General features: G+C 53.5%; 1 protein-coding gene across 6 annotated transcripts in view; it reads left to right on the forward strand.

Moving 5' to 3' along the window:
- Positions 1-19614, forward strand: part of ESYT3 (extended synaptotagmin 3) — a 92808-nt gene that overhangs the window by 13058 nt on the left and 60136 nt on the right. For 4 of the 6 annotated variants that reach the window (XR_009054354.1, XM_057739558.1, XM_057739555.1 and 1 more), the window contains exons 2-10: positions 4719-4760; positions 6049-6183; positions 10376-10452; positions 12018-12084; positions 12820-12909; positions 13404-13459; positions 14902-15022; positions 16938-17108; positions 17820-17902. Coding sequence is in view for 5 of the 6 variants with exons in the window: in XM_057739558.1 (XP_057595541.1) it covers positions 4719-4760; positions 6049-6183; positions 10376-10452; positions 12018-12084; positions 12820-12909; positions 13404-13459; positions 14902-15022; positions 16938-17108; positions 17820-17902 (842 nt within the window). In the remaining variant the exon portion in view is untranslated. The remainder of the gene's footprint in view (positions 1-4718; positions 4761-6048; positions 6184-10375; positions 10453-12017; positions 12085-12819; positions 12910-13403; positions 13460-14901; positions 15023-16937; positions 17109-17819; positions 17903-19614) is intronic. The other 2 variants (XM_057739556.1, XM_057739559.1) reach the window with 2 other exon arrangements.

A 19614-nucleotide genomic window follows, 5' to 3' on the forward strand; every position in this document is an offset into this window, starting at 1 on the left:
TAATTTACCACCCTAAAAGTCTCAGGCTAAGATGGTTTTATAGGAAAGATGTACTAAATTCCATCAATCAGATAATTCCTATATTTACAAGTTGTTTCAGAAAATAGGATAAGGAAAGCTGTTCCACTCATTTTACAATTTATCATAAAATCTTTATACTAAAACCAGATAGGAATTGTACAAGAACAAAAACTGTAGGTATCACTTTGAGTCATCAGTGTATAAAATGTAAGTGAAATATCAGGCTAGCTAAATATTTCAGGTAGGGTTTTTTTTTCTTTTAATTTATTTATTATTTATTTATCGGCTGCGTTGGGTCTTTGTTGCTGCCCATGGGCTTTCTCTAGTTGTGGCGAGCGGGGGCTACTCTTCATTGTGGTGCATGGGCTCCTCATTGTTGTGGCATCTCTTGTTGCGGAGCACAGGCTCTAGGCACATGGGCTTCAGTAGTTGCAGCACGCAGGCTCAATATTTGTGGCACACGGGCTTAGTTGCTCCAAGGCATGTGGGATCTTCCTGGAGCAGGGATCACACCCATGTCCCCTGCATTGGCAGGTGAATTCTTAACCACTGCGCCACCAGGGAAGTCCCCTCAGGTAGGGTTTATCCCAGGAACTAGAGATGGTTCTGTTTTAGAAAGAAGCATCAGTTAAGTTGACCACAGTAATGACTGAAAGGATAAAAATAAGATGATTATCTCAATAGATGTGAGATTGATAATGAGAGCTCCTGGAAATTTAGAAATTGAAAAGAACTTCCTCAGTCTGATAGAGGCTGTCCTCTAAAATCTATAGCAAAAATCGTGCTTAATGGAGAAACTTCCTTTTGGGGTCGGGAACCAGATAGGGCTGCTTGCTGTCCCCACTGTGCTTGTGTAGCACCAAAGGACCGGCCAGTGAAGTCAGGCAAGAGAAACTAGTAAGGACAAGGATGGGGAGCAGAAAGACAAAAATCATTATTTGGAGATTATAAATGTATAAAAATTACCTATAAGAATTAAGAAACAATTAGAACTAGTAACAAATTTCAACAAAAGGTGCCTGGAAAATGAAATACCATTTTTAGTAACTGCAAAACCCACAGAGTAATCTAATGAAAAATATACAGGACTTTGGTAGAAAAAAGGTTATGATCCTAAATGTGGACACAATCAAATGTGCATAAATAAAGGGAACTGCTCTGTTCATGAATGCAAAATGTAATATTGTAAAGAGGTCAGTTCTCCCACAAATTAAGCTATAAATTCAGAAATTTAACAGTCAAAATCCCAGGAGGATTTTTTGGGGAAGGTTGGCAAGATGATTCTGAAATTCATATGAAAGCATAAACCTACTATTATCTAAATTAGTTTGAAAAAAAAAGAAAAAGCAAAAAGAGGAGAATCACCCTATCCCAGGTTATACTGTAAAGTCACAGAGATTAAAACAGTGTGGTACTGATGCAGAAACAGGCAGACAGACCATGAAGTTCATTGCCAAGTCTCAAAACACACCAAAGTACACAAGGGAAGCTGATGTATGAGGGAGGTGGCTTCACTATTTAGGAGGAAACATGGGCCTTTTTTTTTCTGTTTTTGTATGTGATATCAGAAAATTACCTTCGCGAGAGTGTGTAGAGAAATTATACACCTATCTCATCGACTGTAACAAAATTCCAGACGGATTGAAGAGCTTAAATGTGAAAGCTAAAACACAAAGCCAATAGATTAAAAACATAGACTGACTTTGAGAATCTGGAGCAGGGAAAGATCCAAATTCTAATGGGCGAACAGACTCCTTTGTGTGCGTGGAACTGAGGAAGCACTGGGTGTGAGCAGTTGCTCCATAACGTCAGCCTGTCTCCTTTCCTTCCCTGGTCCAGAACCTGCTCAGGCAGTCACACAGAAGGTGGCCGGCTCTCGTATCGGCTCCCTGGGGAGGGATGGCAGGCTGCGATTCGGGCCCCGGGAGGTCCTTCAGGTGCCTAAGGCAGAATAGGGTGTCCTGATGGTCTCTTCTTTGTGTGAATTGCCGCTCTTGTCAGGGCTTCAGACTCGCTCTCTGGGGGAATCTCTTAGCAGCCTCAAAAATAGGCGTGGGTGGCCAGGAGAGACCATGACCAGGTCCTCAGTGTGGGCCCTGGGCATCCTGTCGCTGTCCTCACTGTCAGGGTGAGTGTCGGTCACTCTAATGCAGGGTTGGGCTGGTTGTTGGTACCTCACACCAACCTTGAGTGAACTCCAGACTCATGCCAAGAACTTGTTAAAAATAAATTGGGAGGCCCCACCCCGGTCCACCCTGATTCAGTAGGTGTGAGGCAACACAGGAATCTTTGTCTGACTAGATCCCAAGTGTGGGCAAGATTGGACCCACCAGGCTGGGTCACCTTTCAGGGTTCAGCAGGTCAGAGCTTCTCAGCTTCCAGGGGTGAGAATCACCTGGATGGGGGCGCAGGGCACTGGAAGGGGTATGTACACAGGGGGTGTGGGGGCGGGCTGGCAAGTGCAGTGTTAGGACAAAAGGAAGGGTGTGAGAGGTCCAGCCAGCAGCACTGGGCAGACGAGGAGCAGAGGCACCCATGACAGCCCTGCTGTAACCACAGTCTCCGCTTTGTGGGGGTCCCCTTCCCCCCAGTACAGGTGCTGCTCCTGTACTGGAAGAGCCTGTTAATTGCGTGCTTCCTTCACCAGCCTGGGAGCTCCTTGAGGACAAGAACCTTGCATTCATTCATTCATTCATCCCACAAATAGTTATCAGGACATTCATACACCAGGGACAGGTGCTAATAGGGAACGTGGCTGAGTCAGCCCACCAGAGCTTGCGGTGTGGTGAGGAGGCAGGTGTGAGACCAAGTGGCTCTGACAGGCTGTGCTGAAAGCTGTGATGGAGAAGCAGCATCAGCTAATGGGGACACCTGTCGCCAGCCTGAGAGGCCTGGAAAGGCTGTCTGGAAGAAGGGACGTCTAAGAGGGTGGTGAATGGAGCAATCCAAGGGGAGGAAAGAGTCCTGTTTCAGACCCACACGCAGGAGGTTTTACTTTCGTGCTGGGCCGGGAGTATGATCGGGAGCAGCGGAAGGGTCTCACCCGCACTTGCCTGGTACCCAGCTTGGGACCTGACCCAGGGCAGCTGCAGGGCCTGTGTGGTGAACTGGCCGGGCTGACCCTCACTCCTGCCCCCCAACTCCCGCCAAGATTCCTTCCCCATTATTGCCTTCTGTTCCTGGGCTGGGCTGGCTCCCCCTCTGGGAACCAGGCAGTATTTTTCTGGCAGCATCTGGGACTATTAGATGCTTCTCCAAGGTGCCCAGAGCTGGGGAGACTGAGGCTGGGAGAATGGCGTGATGTCCCAAGAGTCTCAGAAGCACTGGGCTCCTCTGAACTCTTGGGACTGTTAAAAACTGCTCCTGAGAGAATGAATTCTCTCTCCCCCACCTTTGGGAATGGCTCTCCTCCTGGGCGAGTAGCCTAGGCCCAGATCTGCATCTGGGCCCTCGGGGCATCCCTGGGGTTCGCACAGGGCCTGGCCCTTGGCGGGGCTGCCCCGGGTGTGTGAACTGCACGGACACGTTTACTCAATCCCTGCCCAGCGCGCCTTCTAAGCCCCCAGATGGGAAGGACAGGCCCTTTCTCCACCTTGGGCGGTCCCAGGCCCATTGTGAATCTGATCTGGAGACGGCCTTGTGCTCAGGGGACGTGGGGCAGGGCGACAGTGATGGCCGTCACGTCCACGGCACTGATCCGTGTTCTGTGCCAGGCGCCCGTACACTCTTATTCTGCCCATCCCAGAAAACCTTGAAGGGAGGGCAGGGGGGGTGGATATTAAACGCGGTAGACGTAGTCCGGGACTGAGACTCTTGTGGGGAGAGGGTTCAGCACCCTCAGAGTCACGTCACTCGAAGGTTAGGCAACAGGATTGTCACTTCTCGGGGACCTCCCCACCCCCCACCCCGAAGGATGTGGCAGGACTCACGCAGCAGGCCCGGTGGCTGGGGCCGTTGACCTGCTGGGCAGGGGGAGGCTTGGGTGGGGCCCCTGGGAGCTGAGGAGGGGCTCCCCCACTCCCCAGTTGCCGCTGAAAACAGGACGGTGCCCTTTCTGGCCTTTCATGTTGGCACAGTTTCCTTCGGAGTCAGCACCATCACACTACATTGTTAAGGAAAAAAAAAGCAGGCTATAAAAAAGCACTGTGACCTCAGTTTCTGTGAAAACTACACATACTTGTTTCTGGAAGAGACTGGAAGGAAACACATCAGGCTGGTAATGACCATGATCACCGGGCGGCATTCTCTGATAAGATATCTTTCCTTTTGTTTAGCTATATTTTCTAATTCTTCTACGGAGGCTGTGATTGCTTGTGTCATTAAAGGGAATAGGGGCCCGGAATTTGCAAAACGCCAACTCGGGTGTCACTCTGGGGGAGGCCCAGATTGGGGTCCTGAGCTTCCACCGGGAAGGTGGGCTGGGGGGGGGGGAGGGTCTTCGCAGAACCTCCCCTCTGTGCGCCTTCCGTGCCGGGAGTTGGCGGCCAAGGTCGGGTCAGTGTCAGGCCGCACATGGGCACCGTTGGGCTGGTTGCCCCCTGCCCGGCTGCCTGGTGCGCCCTCCTTGAGGGCGGGCCTGGCTCCTGGTTGCCAGGGTGGGTCCCAGCGCAGCTCTGTGCTTGGGAGCAGGGACTGCCTGGTCCCACAGGGCGGGCAGGTCTCGAGTCTAACTTCCCCTCGGGGCTTCTGTTCCCTAGATCTACTTCCCGGACGTGGAGCGCGTCGAGTGGGCCAACAAGGTAAGGCCAGGACGGGCCTGGGGGCTCTGGCCTCCCTCCAGGCCTCATCCTCCCCTGTGGCCCCGGCTGAGTCACCCGCAGCCTGGACAGGTGCAGGCATTGCGCGAACAAGGCCGTCCTGGTGGGACCACAGGAGCCACAGAGCTGGTCCTTAGCTCCTGGGGTGGGGGCCTTCCGCCTGTCACTTGCTCTTCCCACCCTCAGGGTTCTTCTCATCACCAGACAGTGACTTTCTTTTCTTAAAAAAAAATGTTTTTGTGTGAAATTCATGCATGGCCACAGCAGAAGAGTTAGAAGGTAGAGAGGAAAATGCAGGCCTGCAGTGGCCCACAAGGCCGAGGTCAGCACACCCTGGGGAGAGGAAGGCAGTGAGTAGGGACTTGACGGCAGCTGCTGGGCTTCACCTGGTCCCCAGCCCAGATCTGGCAGCACTGGCTGTGCAGGTTGCCTGACGTCTCAGAGCTGGTTCCCTCCTTTGTGCAATGGGAGTAATTATGGTCCCTGCCTCGTGGGGTTGTTGTGAGGACTAATGAGGTAATTAAAGCACCACAATGCCTGGTTCATCGAGGCCTCTGAGAGGGACCAGGGCATTAAGCCCTGAAACCGCGCCTCCTTTAGGCTCCTCCGATTAGGGTTTGGAAAGGGGGAGCTGCATTTTTAAACTAAGGCCCTAGTCCTAGAGAAGGAAGAGGCTTTTGCCTCAAGCAGAACCTGCGGGCTGCTGCCCCGCCCTGCGCCATACCCCTCTCTGCTCACCTTCTCCTGCCACCAGGGTCCGTCTCTCCGCCACCCTTCCTCTCCCCAGGTCCCACATTTGGTTCCCAGGGTGAGTCATCCTGCTGCAGAAATCAGCTACAGGCAGCCTTTTCTGATTGCTAGGGAAAAAATTAAATCCGCAGGCAGGATTTAAATTTTTTGTGTGTGTGGCTTTTTTTTTTTTTCTTCCTCTTAAACCTCTGGCAGCTGCTTACTTGTTTACATGACAGTGTTGTTCAGGTAGCTTATGTTTTAGCACAGAACTAAAGGGCTTCATCATATTAACTTTACTAAGTAACTGTTTCATGGTGGGCTGCAAAACAGCCGCAAATCTTGGGATCTCACTCTAAGAGTGAGAACCACGGCTGTAGTTATCCAATGTTTGATGGACACATGGACGGATAGGTGGGTAGATGGGATGGGGAGGCAGGCAGGCAGATGGGTGCTGCAGCATAAGAGCCACCCCTGGGCAGCCATGGGTCTGGGACAGGGCACAGACCTGACCACAAAGGGCCTCTTCCTGTCCTCTCAGATCATCTCCCAGATCTGGCCCTACCTAAGCATGATCATGGAGAATAAGTTCCGGGAGAAACTGGAGCCCAAGATCCGGGAGAAGAGTGTGTACCTGAGGACCTTCACCTTCACCAAGCTCTACTTCGGACAGAAGGTCGGTGCTGTCTTGGGCAGAGCAGCTGGACCTGCAGCGTAGGCTCTTCCCGCCCCGCCTCCTGGGGTCACTCATAGGGGACCAAGCCCCCACCTGCACTTCTCAGCCTCTTGGCCCGAGGATAAACCACTCAGCCCCTAGTCCCAGTACCACTATCTCTGCAGGTTCTAGGGAAGCCTGGCTCAGAGAGAAGGAAAAGGAGAGATGGGAAATAATTCCACTCTTTTTTAAAATTTATTTTTGGCTGCATTGGGTCTTTGTTGCTGCGTGTGGGCTTCCTCTGGTTGCCACTAGGAGGCTACTCTTGGTTGCGGTGCTCGAGCTTCTCATTGTGGTGGCTTCTCTTGTTGCAGAGCACAGGTTCTAGGCTCGCGGGCTTCAGTAGTTGTGACGCATTGGCTCAGTAGTTGTGGCTTGTGGGCTCTAGAGAGCAGGCTCAGTGGTTGTGGCACACGGGCTTAGTTGCTCCACAGCATGTGGAATCTTCCCAGACCAGGAATTGAACACGTGTCCCCTGCATTGACAGGCAGATTCTTAACCACTGCGCCACCAGGGAAGTTGATTACACTCTTCTTAAGCAAAATTTTGAAAACATGCCATGCAGTGGAAGCCCACCCAACACAAAGATGTACCCATCACGCTTGCTAACCTGAGCATCAGCTGGGGAGAATCACCTTCCTGGAGTGGGATAGTCGGTGCCTCAAAACAGTGACTAATTCTCTACTAACTGATTGATGCCAGCAGTCTGTGTTATGAGCCCAGGCTAGTTCTGTGAAGGTACTCGGTGACCCAGGATAAAAGTGTGTGTATGGAACACACCTAATGTCATGTCCCTATTCTAGGCTGAATTTCCTATTCCATCCTCTTGCCTCACTCTTCCTGTCTTCCATGTCCCTATTCTAGGCTGAATTTCCTATTCCATCCTCTTGCCTCACTCTTCCTGTCCCCAAGTGCCCCACTGATGTAAAAGTCTTATTTTGATCATCAGAGAATGCATAGCCCAGGCAGAGCCGCTGTGAGGTCCATCACCCTGTAAATCAAAGGCGTTCGCATCTGGTCTGCTCTGGAACAAGCAGGTGTCAGTGGGCAGGCCAGCCTGCTGAGGGCTGTCTGCCAGCCCCAGAGGGTGTGCTCCACTAGCCCCCGAGTGGGGGCAGATCAGGCTTACCTGAGCCCTGGAGGTTCTGGCTGATGCCACTCAGACTCTGCCGGGACTGGCTTGTCCCAGCATCTGTTGGTTCATTTGTTCTTGCCCTGTTTCACTCACGTATGACTTACTGAGCACAGCTGTGTACAAAGCACTGTGGACAGAGATGGTGTGGCTGTGCCCCTGCCTTCAGGAAGGTCTCTGTCCTGTTGTGGAGGCAGATGTATAAACTGGTGGGTGCCAGATGCTGACGTGGCAGTGTACACATGACTTGGAGGAATGCATGGATTCAGGAGTGGAGGGGCATGGGGGCTGTGGTAGTCAGGGAAGACTTCCGGGAGGGGTGATGTCTGAGTTAGTATTTGAAGAACTCAGCAGGCAAAGAGTCAGAAAGCTTGCAGACTGCTGTGTTTATATCAGACCCTGCTCTGCCAGGCTGCTTGTTGGGTGATGATGCCCGGGGGACAGTGTGCTGCTGGAAGGTGGTCCCTTGCTGGTAGCAGGAGCAGACCTAGTGATCTCAGAGAGACAGCAGCGAGCAGTCCTGAAGCAAGATCTTAGTTCCCTGCCCGAGAATCAGACCTGGGTAGCCTGGATGAAAAGCAGGAATCCTAGCCACTAGAACACCGGGGACTAGAGGCTAGAAGCAAAATGGCCCTGGCGCTTGCCCCTGTTTGAAAGCAAGAGTGTTTCAAGGAGGCAAAAACTGTAAAAACAGGTACAAAGTTTATTATCAGAGACACAGCATAACATGTGGGAGAGCACACAGAGAAACAGTTCGTTTATTTAATACAGAATCAAGGCAGAAACACATACCTGGAGAGGAAGGGTGTGGGCGTCCTCGCAGTAAAGAGGTGGGTAACTCATTTTATACAGGGCAGTCCTTCCGGATCTTTGTCTACATTTGGCCAACATCTCATTTCTTTTTCCACATCTGACTGGTCCTAGGACCCTCCCCCACACGCGTGTGCAGCTTTTTGCTAAGATGGAGCCCACCACAGAGGCCCATGGGGGTATGTCCACACTTATTATGGGGTGGTGCCCCTCCCTTTCTGACCCCCAAGGAGCCTTCCTGCGCAGGAAGTGGTCATCTTACGTCTTTACTTCAGCAGAGCTCAGCTCTTGCCACTAACTTTGTCCTTGGAGTGTCTGGGGGAAAACAAAGCTTCAGTTTTACTCCACTTGGCAGACACCAGCTGTCCAGCCCAGGGGCTCATCTGTCTCCTACCTCACTAGGAGTGGCTGATCCTGAGGGGTGATTTTCACCCTGTCATGAGAACCTGGCGGGGGTTCCAGGTGCCCCAGCCCTGCAGGGAAAATAGCTGACGCCTGGTCCTGGCATTCAAAGCCCTTCGTGTCCTGGCTCCCCCCGCCCCTCTTACCTCTGCCATCCCTCTCCTCTCCTCTCCACTGGGGGGAGTCACAGAGGACTCCTTACGTGACCTTCCTGGGCTTGGCCAGGCCCAGTGCACTCACTACACCCACTCCCTTCACCATCATGAGTGTCTCCTGCTTCCTCTGATTCCTATGTCCGTGCCCAACTCTGCTCACTGCTGTGATGCCCTCGGGCCAGTGACTTAACCTCTCTGAGCTCCCGTTTCCTCATCTGTAAAAGGAAAGGACCCACTTCGAAGGGAGGTTGTGAAGCATGACTAACAGGCCTGGCGTCAGGGCCACTGCGAGGCTGGGTGAGTAGTGCTCTGCGTGGAGCACCCGGCCAGCCTGGAGCCCCGCGCTCACAGTGAGCCCAGGGCCAGGGCCGCCCTGCCTGGCACAGAGCAGATGTTCCCAGTGGTTCTCCCTTCTCTCTGTGGCGGGGCCTCCAGGTGGGCAGCCTTCTCCAGGGCTGGTCTCTGCAGATGTGGGTCTCAGGGCTAGCTGAGCTTTCACAGGTGCCTGCACACCAGCCGCTGGCCCAGGAGCAGACTCCAGGCTGGGGCAAGTCGGTGACAGGCCCCCACCTCCTCGCCCAGTTTGTGCTGGCTTTTCTGAGTCTTTAACACGCAGCCAGGTGCTGTGCCACCTGAAGCGTCTACAGTTCTGGGGCCCTCTTAAAGAAAAGAATGTTAAATTTAAGATGTAAAACTAGGAAAAAATGAACTTTAAACACATACAAGAACATATAAGAAAATAAATCACGACAAGTTATACTTTTTAAAAAGCTGACGTATCACACATATCAGAAACTGGAAAAACTTACATAATCATTTAAATGAACTGTTCAACATATCCCTGTAATACTTTTTTTCCTGCATTTTTGGCTCCATACTCTTTGATAATCTTTTCATGTGACAACATGTTTGTAAGTATCACTTTTTTTTATTTTTAGATAACAGAAATTTATTTCCTCATAGTTCTGAAGTCTACAAGTCTAAGATCAAGGTGTCAACAGGGTTGTCTTCTGAGTCTTTAGTCCTTGGCTAATAGGTGGCTGTCCTCTTCCTGTGTCTTCACATGGTCTTCCCTCTGTGTGTTTCCTAATCTTTTTTTTTTTTAAGTTTTATTTATTTTTAATTGGGGTATAGTTGTTTTACAGTGTTGTGTTAGTTTCTACTGTACAGCAAAGTGAAGTAGAGTTCCCTGTGCTACACAGCAGGTTCTTATTAGTCACCTATTTTATACATAGTAGTGTATATATGTCAATCCCTATCTCCCAATTCATCCCCAACCCCACCCCCACTGCATTCCCCCCTTGGTGCCCATACGTTTGTTCTCTACATCTGTGTCTCTATTTCTGCCTTGCAAACAGTAAGTATCACTTTTCATAGAGAGAATAGAAAGATAATAGAATCTCTTCTCTGGTGTGGTTGATTGAATTTTTTCTCCAACATTTTATTATGAAAAATTTCAAACAAAAATCTTTGTTTGTTTGGAGAGGGAGGTATCGGGGTGCCAAGGATGGGCAGGAGCTGCTGGGTGGATTTCTGCATTTGTGCCTCATCCCGGGTCACGTTGGTTGTTGTGGTTGAAGCCCATGGGCAGGGCTGGCACTTGCCAGCCCCCCGAAAGACCCCTGCTGACCCAGCCCTGCGGCATCTCTTCCAGTGCCCCAGGGTCAACGGCGTCAAGGCACACACTAACCAGCGCAACCGGAGACAGGTGGTCCTGGATCTGCAGATCTGGTGAGCCCTCGGGCCCCTGGGGCCAGGTGTGGGGACGGGGGAAAAACACCGCAGGAACAGCCAGGTTGAGGATGGAACTACGGATAAACACTCATTTGGGCTGTGAAAGCCCCTCAGAGCACATATACTCCTTCACCCCCCTGGGTTGGAGGACAAGGTCCCTGCTGGGATGGGGAGGAGTGGCAAGAGAACGGATGGTCCCAGGGGAGCCACTACTGTCTGAGCCCTCAACCCAGGCCTGGCTTCTCCCATAGACCAGGCACCAGGCGTGCTTTGGGTACCAAGGCTGGGCAACAGAGCTTTCTTGGAGGCCAGGTCCCCTAGAGGGTCAGACCAGTCTCAGGGAGGATGTAGCAAGACAAAGCAAGTGTGACAAGAAAATGTGGGGACTTGCTGTAAGACCCAGGGAGCTCTGAGCACAGGCTGTGAAAGACCAGTGGCAGAACTGGGCTCTGTGGCACCTCAGAAAAACTAAAGGATGCAAAGTCACATGAATGACTTGTTCAGTGGGTCAGGCAGGGCCACCTCTTTTGAATGAGGTTTGTAATAGGCTTGAGTCAGAGAGAATGGAGATTCAATCCAGGAAGTCTTCCTGGAGCTGGTGAGATATGAACTGTGCTTAAAGGACCAAGCATCAACTCCTGAGGTTCCAGAAGGTTGCTGTTCCTTTCCAGTGCCTCATATTTCCTGTCCTCAGCCCAGAGGCTGGCACTGAGAACACGTTGGGGAGACAGGAGGCAACTCTGGGAACACCCATCCCCATATGGGGTATATGGAGATGGTGATGGCAGTTGGGCCCTCCTGGACCCAAGGCTCTGCCACAGGATCCTTGTGTGAATAGTTGGGGCACGTCAAGGTCATCTGACCCACACACCCAGCTTTCCAGTCAACTCATGGAGCCCCTGGGGTCCCCAAGGTCCCCCTGCCCTTCCAGGGGACATTCAGCATTTCTGTGACATCTGGCTCCTCTGCCTGTGCCCTGCAGATATTTGATGGCTGCCCTCTCCCTCTGCTTCCCCTCCAGTCCTTTGACAGGGTCTCTGCTCTCTACCTTCAAGGGCACCCATTCTGGGCTCCCTGTGCCCATCCTTTGGCAGGAGCCACCAGCCAGACTCAGGCTTCTGAGATCTTGTTACTTTGCCCACCTTACCGCCCCCAGCAACAGCCCACATGATTGGCCAGATGGAGCCAGCTGGGCTGCTCTGTGTCCTTGGGGAAGAGACGTGGACAAAGGTGGGGTGGAGGCACAGCCACCCAGACCCCCTCCTTCACATCGGTGGGGTGTCATGGAGTGAGGTGGTGCCCAGAGTTACTGCCCTCATGGGCAGAGGGGATGCGCATGGGACACCTGGGTGCGGGGACCCAGGGGCTGCCTCTCGGGGTCTGGGCGGTGTCTGCGTAAAGCTGAGAAAAGCCAAGGCTGTCAGGGAGTCCACGTCCAGGTGATGCAGGGCTCAGGCCTGGCCACCTGGGCTTGTGCTGGGCTGCACTGTGCAGTTTCCTGACCTCTCTGAATCATGGACCTGCCCCTCCTCCCCACCTTCCTTCTCCCTTGCCACTTTCAGCTACATCGGGGACTGTGAGATCAGCGTGGAGCTGCAGAAAATACAGGCTGGTGTGAACGGGATCCAGGTAGGTGGAGCCCTGTATGACCGCCTCCAGGGTGGGGGTCAGAGCAGGGGCAGTGGGCTCACACTGGAGGAGGCTGAAGAAGGTGATGACACCAAGCACAGAGGCTGCTACCAGCCAAGGGACTCCAGGCCCGAGATCACCTGGCCAGGAAGTGGTGGCCCGGCTTCACCACCCCGCTGCTCAGGACAGTGTCTACGCAGGGCTGAGAAAAGCCAAGGCTGTCAGGGAGTCCACGTCCAGGTGATGCACGGCTCTGGCTTGGCTCCCTGGGCTTGGGCTGGGCTGCACCAGGCAGGTTTCTTGACCCACGCCTTCCTCTGTTCGTCACATCCCCCTGCCAGAGAGGCTTCAACTGCCCCGGGAAGTGAGAGGCTCTCTTTATGAAGCGGTGCAGAGCTGGTGCGGAGAAACTGAGGCGGATGGAGGAGAGGGAGCTATCTTATGGCAGGCGTAGAGGAGCGGAGCTAGAACTGGAAAGCATGCCTGGGTCCCGGCCGTGGGCGAGGCTGTGGCCCCCCAGGCAGCGCGGCAGTGAGGGGCAGCAGGGGCCAGCCTGTGGCCCTTGGGAGCCGGCAAAGGGGTGGCAGCTGCATGCAGGCTTCTTTTCCCCGAGTGTGGTCCCTGCTGTGACGGCAGGTGGCCCTGACATTTGGGGGTGGCCTGGGCATGAGTGAGCCAGCAGTGGCCTGGCTGAGCAGAGCAGGTGCAGGAGGAAGGGCCCTCTGTGCCGTCCAGCTGCAGGGCACGCTGCGGATCATCCTGGAGCCCCTCCTGGTGGACAAGCCCTTCGTGGGAGCCGTGACCATGTTCTTCCTGCAAAAGCCGGTGAGTCCCCAGGACGAGGTGGGCCTGCCGCTCCCTGTGAGCCAGCGCTCACCCCTGGGCCCAGGCACTGGGTGTGAGTCCAGGAATGGACACTGCCAAAGCCCACCTGGACCCCTCATCTCACATGCTCCCTAAGGCGGCCTGCGGTGCTCGACTCGGCTCTCCCCAGGACCAGGAAACAGCCCAGAGAAGTGGCTGAGGTCACACAGCTGTCTGAGGTGGCGAGGAGGCTGTAACTCAGAGCCCTCTGATGCCAGGCTAGCCTGTGGCCGTGCGCATGGCCCGCTCCTGTGGTCCCGGCAGGACACAGCCCGCCTGACAGCCCTGGCCCTGAGCAGGACTGGGAGGCGCCCTCACCTGCTGGCACCCCTGCAGAGGGCTCCCCCAACAGCAGCTGAACACTCCGTGGGGGTGGGTGTAAGGCCCTTGGCAGGGGGTGCTCAGCCTGGGCTTCTGGCTCCTGCCAACCTAACAGCCTCGCTCTGTCCCTGCAGCACCTGCAGATCAACTGGACAGGCCTGACCAACCTGCTGGATGCTCCAGGAATCAAGTAAGTGCCTGTGTGAACCGCCAGGCAGACGCGAGGTGGGGCGCTCCGGGCTGTGTGGCCAGTGACAGGAGCTGCACCGTGGCTGTGCTCTCCCTCACTGCCCTCTGCACGAGGAGGGGCTCGGGCACCTGCCCCCTCCAGAGGGACAGCGTTGGTGTGTTTGGAGTGACACCATCAGGTGAGATGTCCTAGAGGAGGCCACGTGAGCTAAGGAGGGGCGTGCACAGGCTCTGGAACTGGGCCAGCCAGACGGGGCTCCTGGCCCGCCCTTAGCCACTGTGTGCCTTTGGACAAACTACTTCACCTCTCTGGGCTCTTCCTCAGTAAATAGGGAGCCTGGTTCCTCTCTCCGGAGGTCCCTGGGAGAACACTGAGGTGGGTGAGGCTGGCACAGTGGGTGTGGACACGCACGAGTGTCCTCCTTGTCCTCATCCACTCCTCCCTGACCCTGGTGTGTGTGAGAAGCCCACGTGGCTCCCACCCATGGTGACCACGTCACAGACACCGGCGTGGGAGGGGGCAGCTGTCACAGCAGAGGCCAGTGAGGAGGAGCTGGTCTGGGCAGCCCACCTTCCCGGGGTCAGGGTGGTGCTGCGCTCAGAGCCTCAGGCCCCCGAGAGGAGCAGAGAAGGGCTTCAGCACCGTGTGGACACATCTTCCAGGAGGGAGGGACAGTGCACCACCCAGGGTACCCACTGGCTGGCTCGCCAGGCCCAGCAGCTGCCCCCACCTGTGAGGAGGACCACTCGCTCACTCACTGGAAACACTCGCACTGATTTCCGCCCCTGGGCGCAGAGAATCCAGTCATGCATTCTTTCATTCAGAAGATATTTCTTGAGCACCTGCTGTATGCCGGCCCTGTTCTAGGCACTGCCCCTGTCTCCCTATACTGGCAAGATGGAATCAGGCAATTAAGAAAGAGGATTTCAAGGTGATATCAGAGAGTAGAAGGGCTATAATAGTGAACATGTACTCAGCATTTACTGGGCACTAAGCACTGTTCTCAGCACTTCACACGTATTAACTCATCCTCATAACAACCCCAGGAGGTAGGCAGAATTATCCCCATTTTAGAGATGAGGAAACTAAGGTCCAGAGAGATTAGTGACTCTCCAGGGTCACACAGCTTGTGGTTGGTGGAGCCATGATTCTAACCCAGGATCCAGGTCCTTGCTGTTGGCTTCCCTGCTGTGATGCCTCAGAGAACAAAGCAGGATTGGGGTGGGGGTGGGGGAGGCTCAGGGGCTGTCAAAATGTACACCCTACATCCTCTCCCTGACCCCCCATCCAGGCAGGCCGGGGTCAGGGCTGCTCTCTCCTAGGATGGGCCCACCCGCCCCCAAGTTCTGTGCCTGGTTCCAGCTCCAGGGATGGGTGGAGGGGCGGGCTGCCTGGGGGAGGTGGTGCCACCCTCCACAGCTGGACGTGCCCCCTATCCCCAGTGAGGTGACAGAGAGTCTGCTGGAAGACCTCATTGCTGCCCACTTGGTGCTGCCCAACCGTGTGACTGTGCCCGTGAAGAAGGGGCTGGATGTGACCAACCTGCGCTTCCCCCTGCCCTGCGTGAGTACCCATGCTGGCCGCAGAGTGCTGGGCCCAGAGCTGAGGGGCGCATGGGCGTGGGGGGAGTGCATCCTCAGATGGTGATGCTCATTTCTGCCCTGTGAGGGGCTCGTGTCCTATTTTATGGGGTGAAGACTGAGAATCAGGAAGGTTGAACGACTTGCCCAAAGTGACCCATCTTGGGAGCAAAAAAGCCCAGGGAGCCTTCCTTCCTGGCTCCTGGTCCCCCCATGTGGCCTGTGTTGGGGACTGTGGGCAGTCACACTCACCCCTGGGAAACTCTAGAAGCCTCCCACCCTCCCTTCAGGGACAGGAGGCTCCCACTCTATCATTTGGTGGCGGGAAGAACCCTTACATCTGCTGGGGAGGAGCCAGGACGTGGGGCTTCCTTGGGTGCTCAGCCCAAGTGCCCCTGCCCATCCTGGGCCCAGCTCAGGAGGCTTCCCTGCAGAAGGTGCCCTGGCGGTGGGGCTGGGAGTCAGGGCCTCGGGAGAAGGAAAAGTGCCTGTTTTTACCATCAGTGCCAGGTGTGAGGCATCAGCCTACTCAGGGCACATAGGGGTGACATGTGGCCCTTACCCCACACTGCATGTTTAGCACAGTCTCAGAATAACAATACAGCACCGTCACCTACCACCTACGTCATAACTACTGCAAACATTCTGTCCTTAGGGCACATCCCACTAGAGATGAACTGTCACGTCACTACAATGTAAACTCGTTTGGAATAGTTCCTTTCTGTGTTTGTGACAACAACTGGCTGTGAATATTTACATTGATTTGTTTCCATTTTCTATTTCTAGACTTTAATTTTTACCTTAACTTCCCTTTACAAACATGTAAAATATTTGCACACTTCTAAAGGCCAATATGAAAAGCAAGTTGTACTTTAAGGAGTCTGGCTTCTACCACCTAGTCCCTGCCTCCCCCCATAAGTAATGGTTTATCCTTCCAGTATTTTCTATTATTCTTTTCCTAATGTGAGCATATACACATGTATGGCGGTGTGTACACATCTGGTTACATGCACAGTCCCCTTTTCTTGGATGGGCGGCAGCAGGCTACAGCTCTCCTCACCTTGCTATTACCATGCATGGGTCCGAGGGTCACCCCACGACAGTGTGGTACGTGGTACTCCACCACATGAATGTAGCATATCTATTCAACCAGGTCTCTACGGATGGGACAGCTGAGTTGTGTCTGGTCTCGTTACTTCAAACAGTCTGTCGTGAAAAGCCTTGTACGTCTTTTCATATGTTTGCCGGTATGTCTTTAGGATAGATTTCTAGAGATGGGATTGCTGGGTCAAAAGGCAAATGCATACTGATATTTTAAAAAAATAGTTATAGGCAGGAGACCTACTGGCCCACTGAACTGTTTTTTTCCTAATTCTTGTGCTCTGTTCTGACTTATGACATAGCCTAGAGTGTTGGGAGTGGGGTGACTCAGTGCTGGGGCCTTTATGAGCCCAGGGACCCACAGCCAGCAGCAGGCAGTGCCCACAGGGGTGTGTATACCTGGGTATTGGGAAGAAATGACATTGGACCTCAGTCTACATGTAGGTTAGAGAGCAGCTGGAACACAGGAGGAAACCTGCTCAGGTAGCATGGCAGCTGGCACAGGAAGAGGAAATGGCTGCAGTTGAATAGGCCATTCACAGGGCAGGTTGGAGGCAGGGAGGGTCAGGAGGGCTGGGAATGTGGATGGGCATCTTGACAAGTGGACAGAGCCCTGGGCTCTGCCGTCACTTGCTGCAGGCCCTGGCCAAGAGGCTGTCCTCTCTGGCTTCTGTCTCCCCTACAGACATGGAGAGGGTGAGATGGGGCTGGGTGGTAGCTGATGGCTTTGGCTCTGATGTTGGGGGCTTTGAGAGCCCTAGAAACAGCTGTGCGCCCTGGGCTGGGGCGTTTTCCAGGGAGTGATCAGAGTCCACTTGCTGGAGGCAGAAAAGCTGGCCCAGAAGGACAGCTTCCTAGGAATCCGTGGCAAGTCAGACCCCTATGCCAAGGTGAGCATTGGCCTGCAGCATTTCCGGAGCAGGACCATCTACAAGAACCTGAACCCCACCTGGAACGAGGTGTTTGAGGTGAGGGTCTCCTTAGCAGCTCCTGGCTGTTCTCTGTGCCCTTGAGGGCCCCACTCTGGGTGGTGCTGGCCCAAACAAGGGAGGGTCCTGCCTTCATGGTCCTTGCATACCCATGGGCAACACGGGGCCAGAGGCATGACCCTTGGGGACAGGCAGACATACCTCCCATATCCACCAGGCTTCCAGAGGTGGACCGCTCCAGCCCCTAATGGAGGGCCAGCTTTTAGACAGATTCCTACCTCCCTTCCCAACCAGAGTCAGGTTTGTTGGAAGTTTTCAAATCAAATTAACCTCAGGGGCAGTTCTGCCCTAGTCCTCTCAGTCTCCTCTGCCAGAGCCAGACACCAGGAGCCTGAAGTTCTTTCTTAAGCTCAGCCACAACCCCTACTGTGTGAAGGGCAGGACCATAGCCTGTTGGAGTGTTGCAGTTTAGAAGCTGCAAGCCCTGGGCGGAAAATACAGCAGCCGCCATCCCAAGAACCCACCCTGTCACAGGCTTGCATAAACTGCTTCTAATTCTCTGCACCCGCCGGAGAAGGCATCACTCCCTTCTTACAGGTGGGGTTCTCCAGGCACTGAGAGGAACAGGAACCTGCCCAGGGCTCCGAGCTGGCAGGTGGCAGAGCTGGAACTTAGCTCCCCTGGGGTCATGCTTGAGGTCTGTTTCAGCTCTTGTGGCCTGCAGGTCAAGTCACCTCTCTTTCCTTCCAGTTCATAGTGTATGAAGTCCCTGGGCAGGACCTGGAGGTGGACCTGTACGACGAGGATACTGATAAGGATGATTTCTTGGGCAGGTGAGGAGGAGGGCTGAGTTAGGCCTGGGGGCGCAGGTACCCCCACTTCCACCACTCAGGGACCTGCAACCCTCACTGCACTGACGTGGTGACTGTACCAGGCAACCAGTCCCATCATCCCCCACCGTCACAAACCGCATCCCCACATGTCTCCCGAGTGCCCAGCCCTGAGCCCCAGCCCTCTGAGGGTGTAGAGAGGGCCCTGCTTTCTGTGCTCCTCATAATGTACCCAGAGTCCCTATTTGGAGCAGTGGGCAGGGCCAAGGCTGGCCAGGCCCCCAGTGCCCGGGAACCATCTGCTCACTCTGTGGTGGAACACAGAGCCTCAGGGCTGAGAGGGCTGAAACATGACTGGGGTGCGGCAGGCTATCAAAACTCCAAATTTGCATAAGTTTTGGTCCAGCTGTGCCAATTCCAGGAATCTCCTATAAAAGCATTATACCTGAAATGTTTATTGCAGACCTATCTGTGGTGGCAAAACAAGCTGGAAACATGCATGTCCAGACTCAGAGGACATTGGTTGAATGTTTGAATAAACTTATCATTGCCAAACACAGAATATCCTGCAGCTTTAAAAATGATAAGTAGGATCTGTGTGTGTTGACCTTGAGGATATTCATTATATCTAAGCAAGTAGGGGAAGCAGTTGGGAGTGACCTGAGTGGTTGATTTGTCCTTCCAGGGAGTACATTTGCATGTGATTGTGTGGAAGCTACACCACTGCTCATCTCAGAGGCCAGGATTAGGAGCAGAAAAGAGCATTTTACCCAAATATTCATACTCCTAAATTGTTTAGCTTGTTTCCATGAACCTGTGATTTTAAAAAGTAGAACAGGGCTTCCTAGGTGGCGCAGTGGTTAAGAATCCGCCTGCCAATACAGAGGTCACGGGTTCGATCCCAGCTCCAGGAAGATCCCACATGCCGCAGAGCAACTAAGCCCGTGTGCCAAAAAAAAAAAAAAAATAGAAAACAAAATGGGAGGGGCGCAATCTGACAGCCTAAGAAATAACTCACCACCTGATGTTACTTATTTTTAATTTATCATTTAATGAAAGGAGTTGTGATTTTTTAAAAATATATTTATTTTTTATATTTTTGGCTGCGTCAGGTCTTAGTTGCAGCATGCGGGATCTTCCTTGTGGCACACAGGATTGTTTGTTGCAGCGCGAGGGCTTCCCTCTAGTTGTGGCGTGAGGGTTCTAGAGGGCTTAGCTGCTCCGCAGCATGTGGGATCTTAGCTCCCCGACCAGGGATAGAACCCACATCCCCTGTACTGGAAGGCAGATTCTTTACCACTGGACCACCAGGGAAGTCCAAGGAGTTGTGATTTCTTGTAATGTTGCAGGTTAGAAGTGTGTCTCGTGGTTCATGTTTTACATAACTGATTTCAAGTGTGGTTTGAGCTCAAGCACATTTCTAACAGTTACACGGAATTCATTTCCCCTCTGGCTATCAGGACCTTCCAGTTGGGCTTGGGTCAGGCTAGGTGGGAGGCATGCTGTGAAACTGTTAGCACCTCTCACACACATGCCAACTATACTTAGCCCTGGAGGGCACCTGGGGCAGTTTTGGAAATGGAGGGGCATTTCGGGTTATTACAGTGACCACGGGAGGTGGTGCCACTGGGGAAGCTAAATTCCTGCAATGCATGGGCAGTTTTGCACAATGAAGACTCATCCCAGCCAAAATACCAGTAGCACCATCATTGAGC

The sequence above is a fragment of the Hippopotamus amphibius genome, chromosome 6 (genome assembly GCF_030028045.1).
Source record: "Hippopotamus amphibius kiboko isolate mHipAmp2 chromosome 6, mHipAmp2.hap2, whole genome shotgun sequence".
NCBI classification, from domain to species: Eukaryota; Metazoa; Chordata; class Mammalia; order Artiodactyla; family Hippopotamidae; genus Hippopotamus; species Hippopotamus amphibius.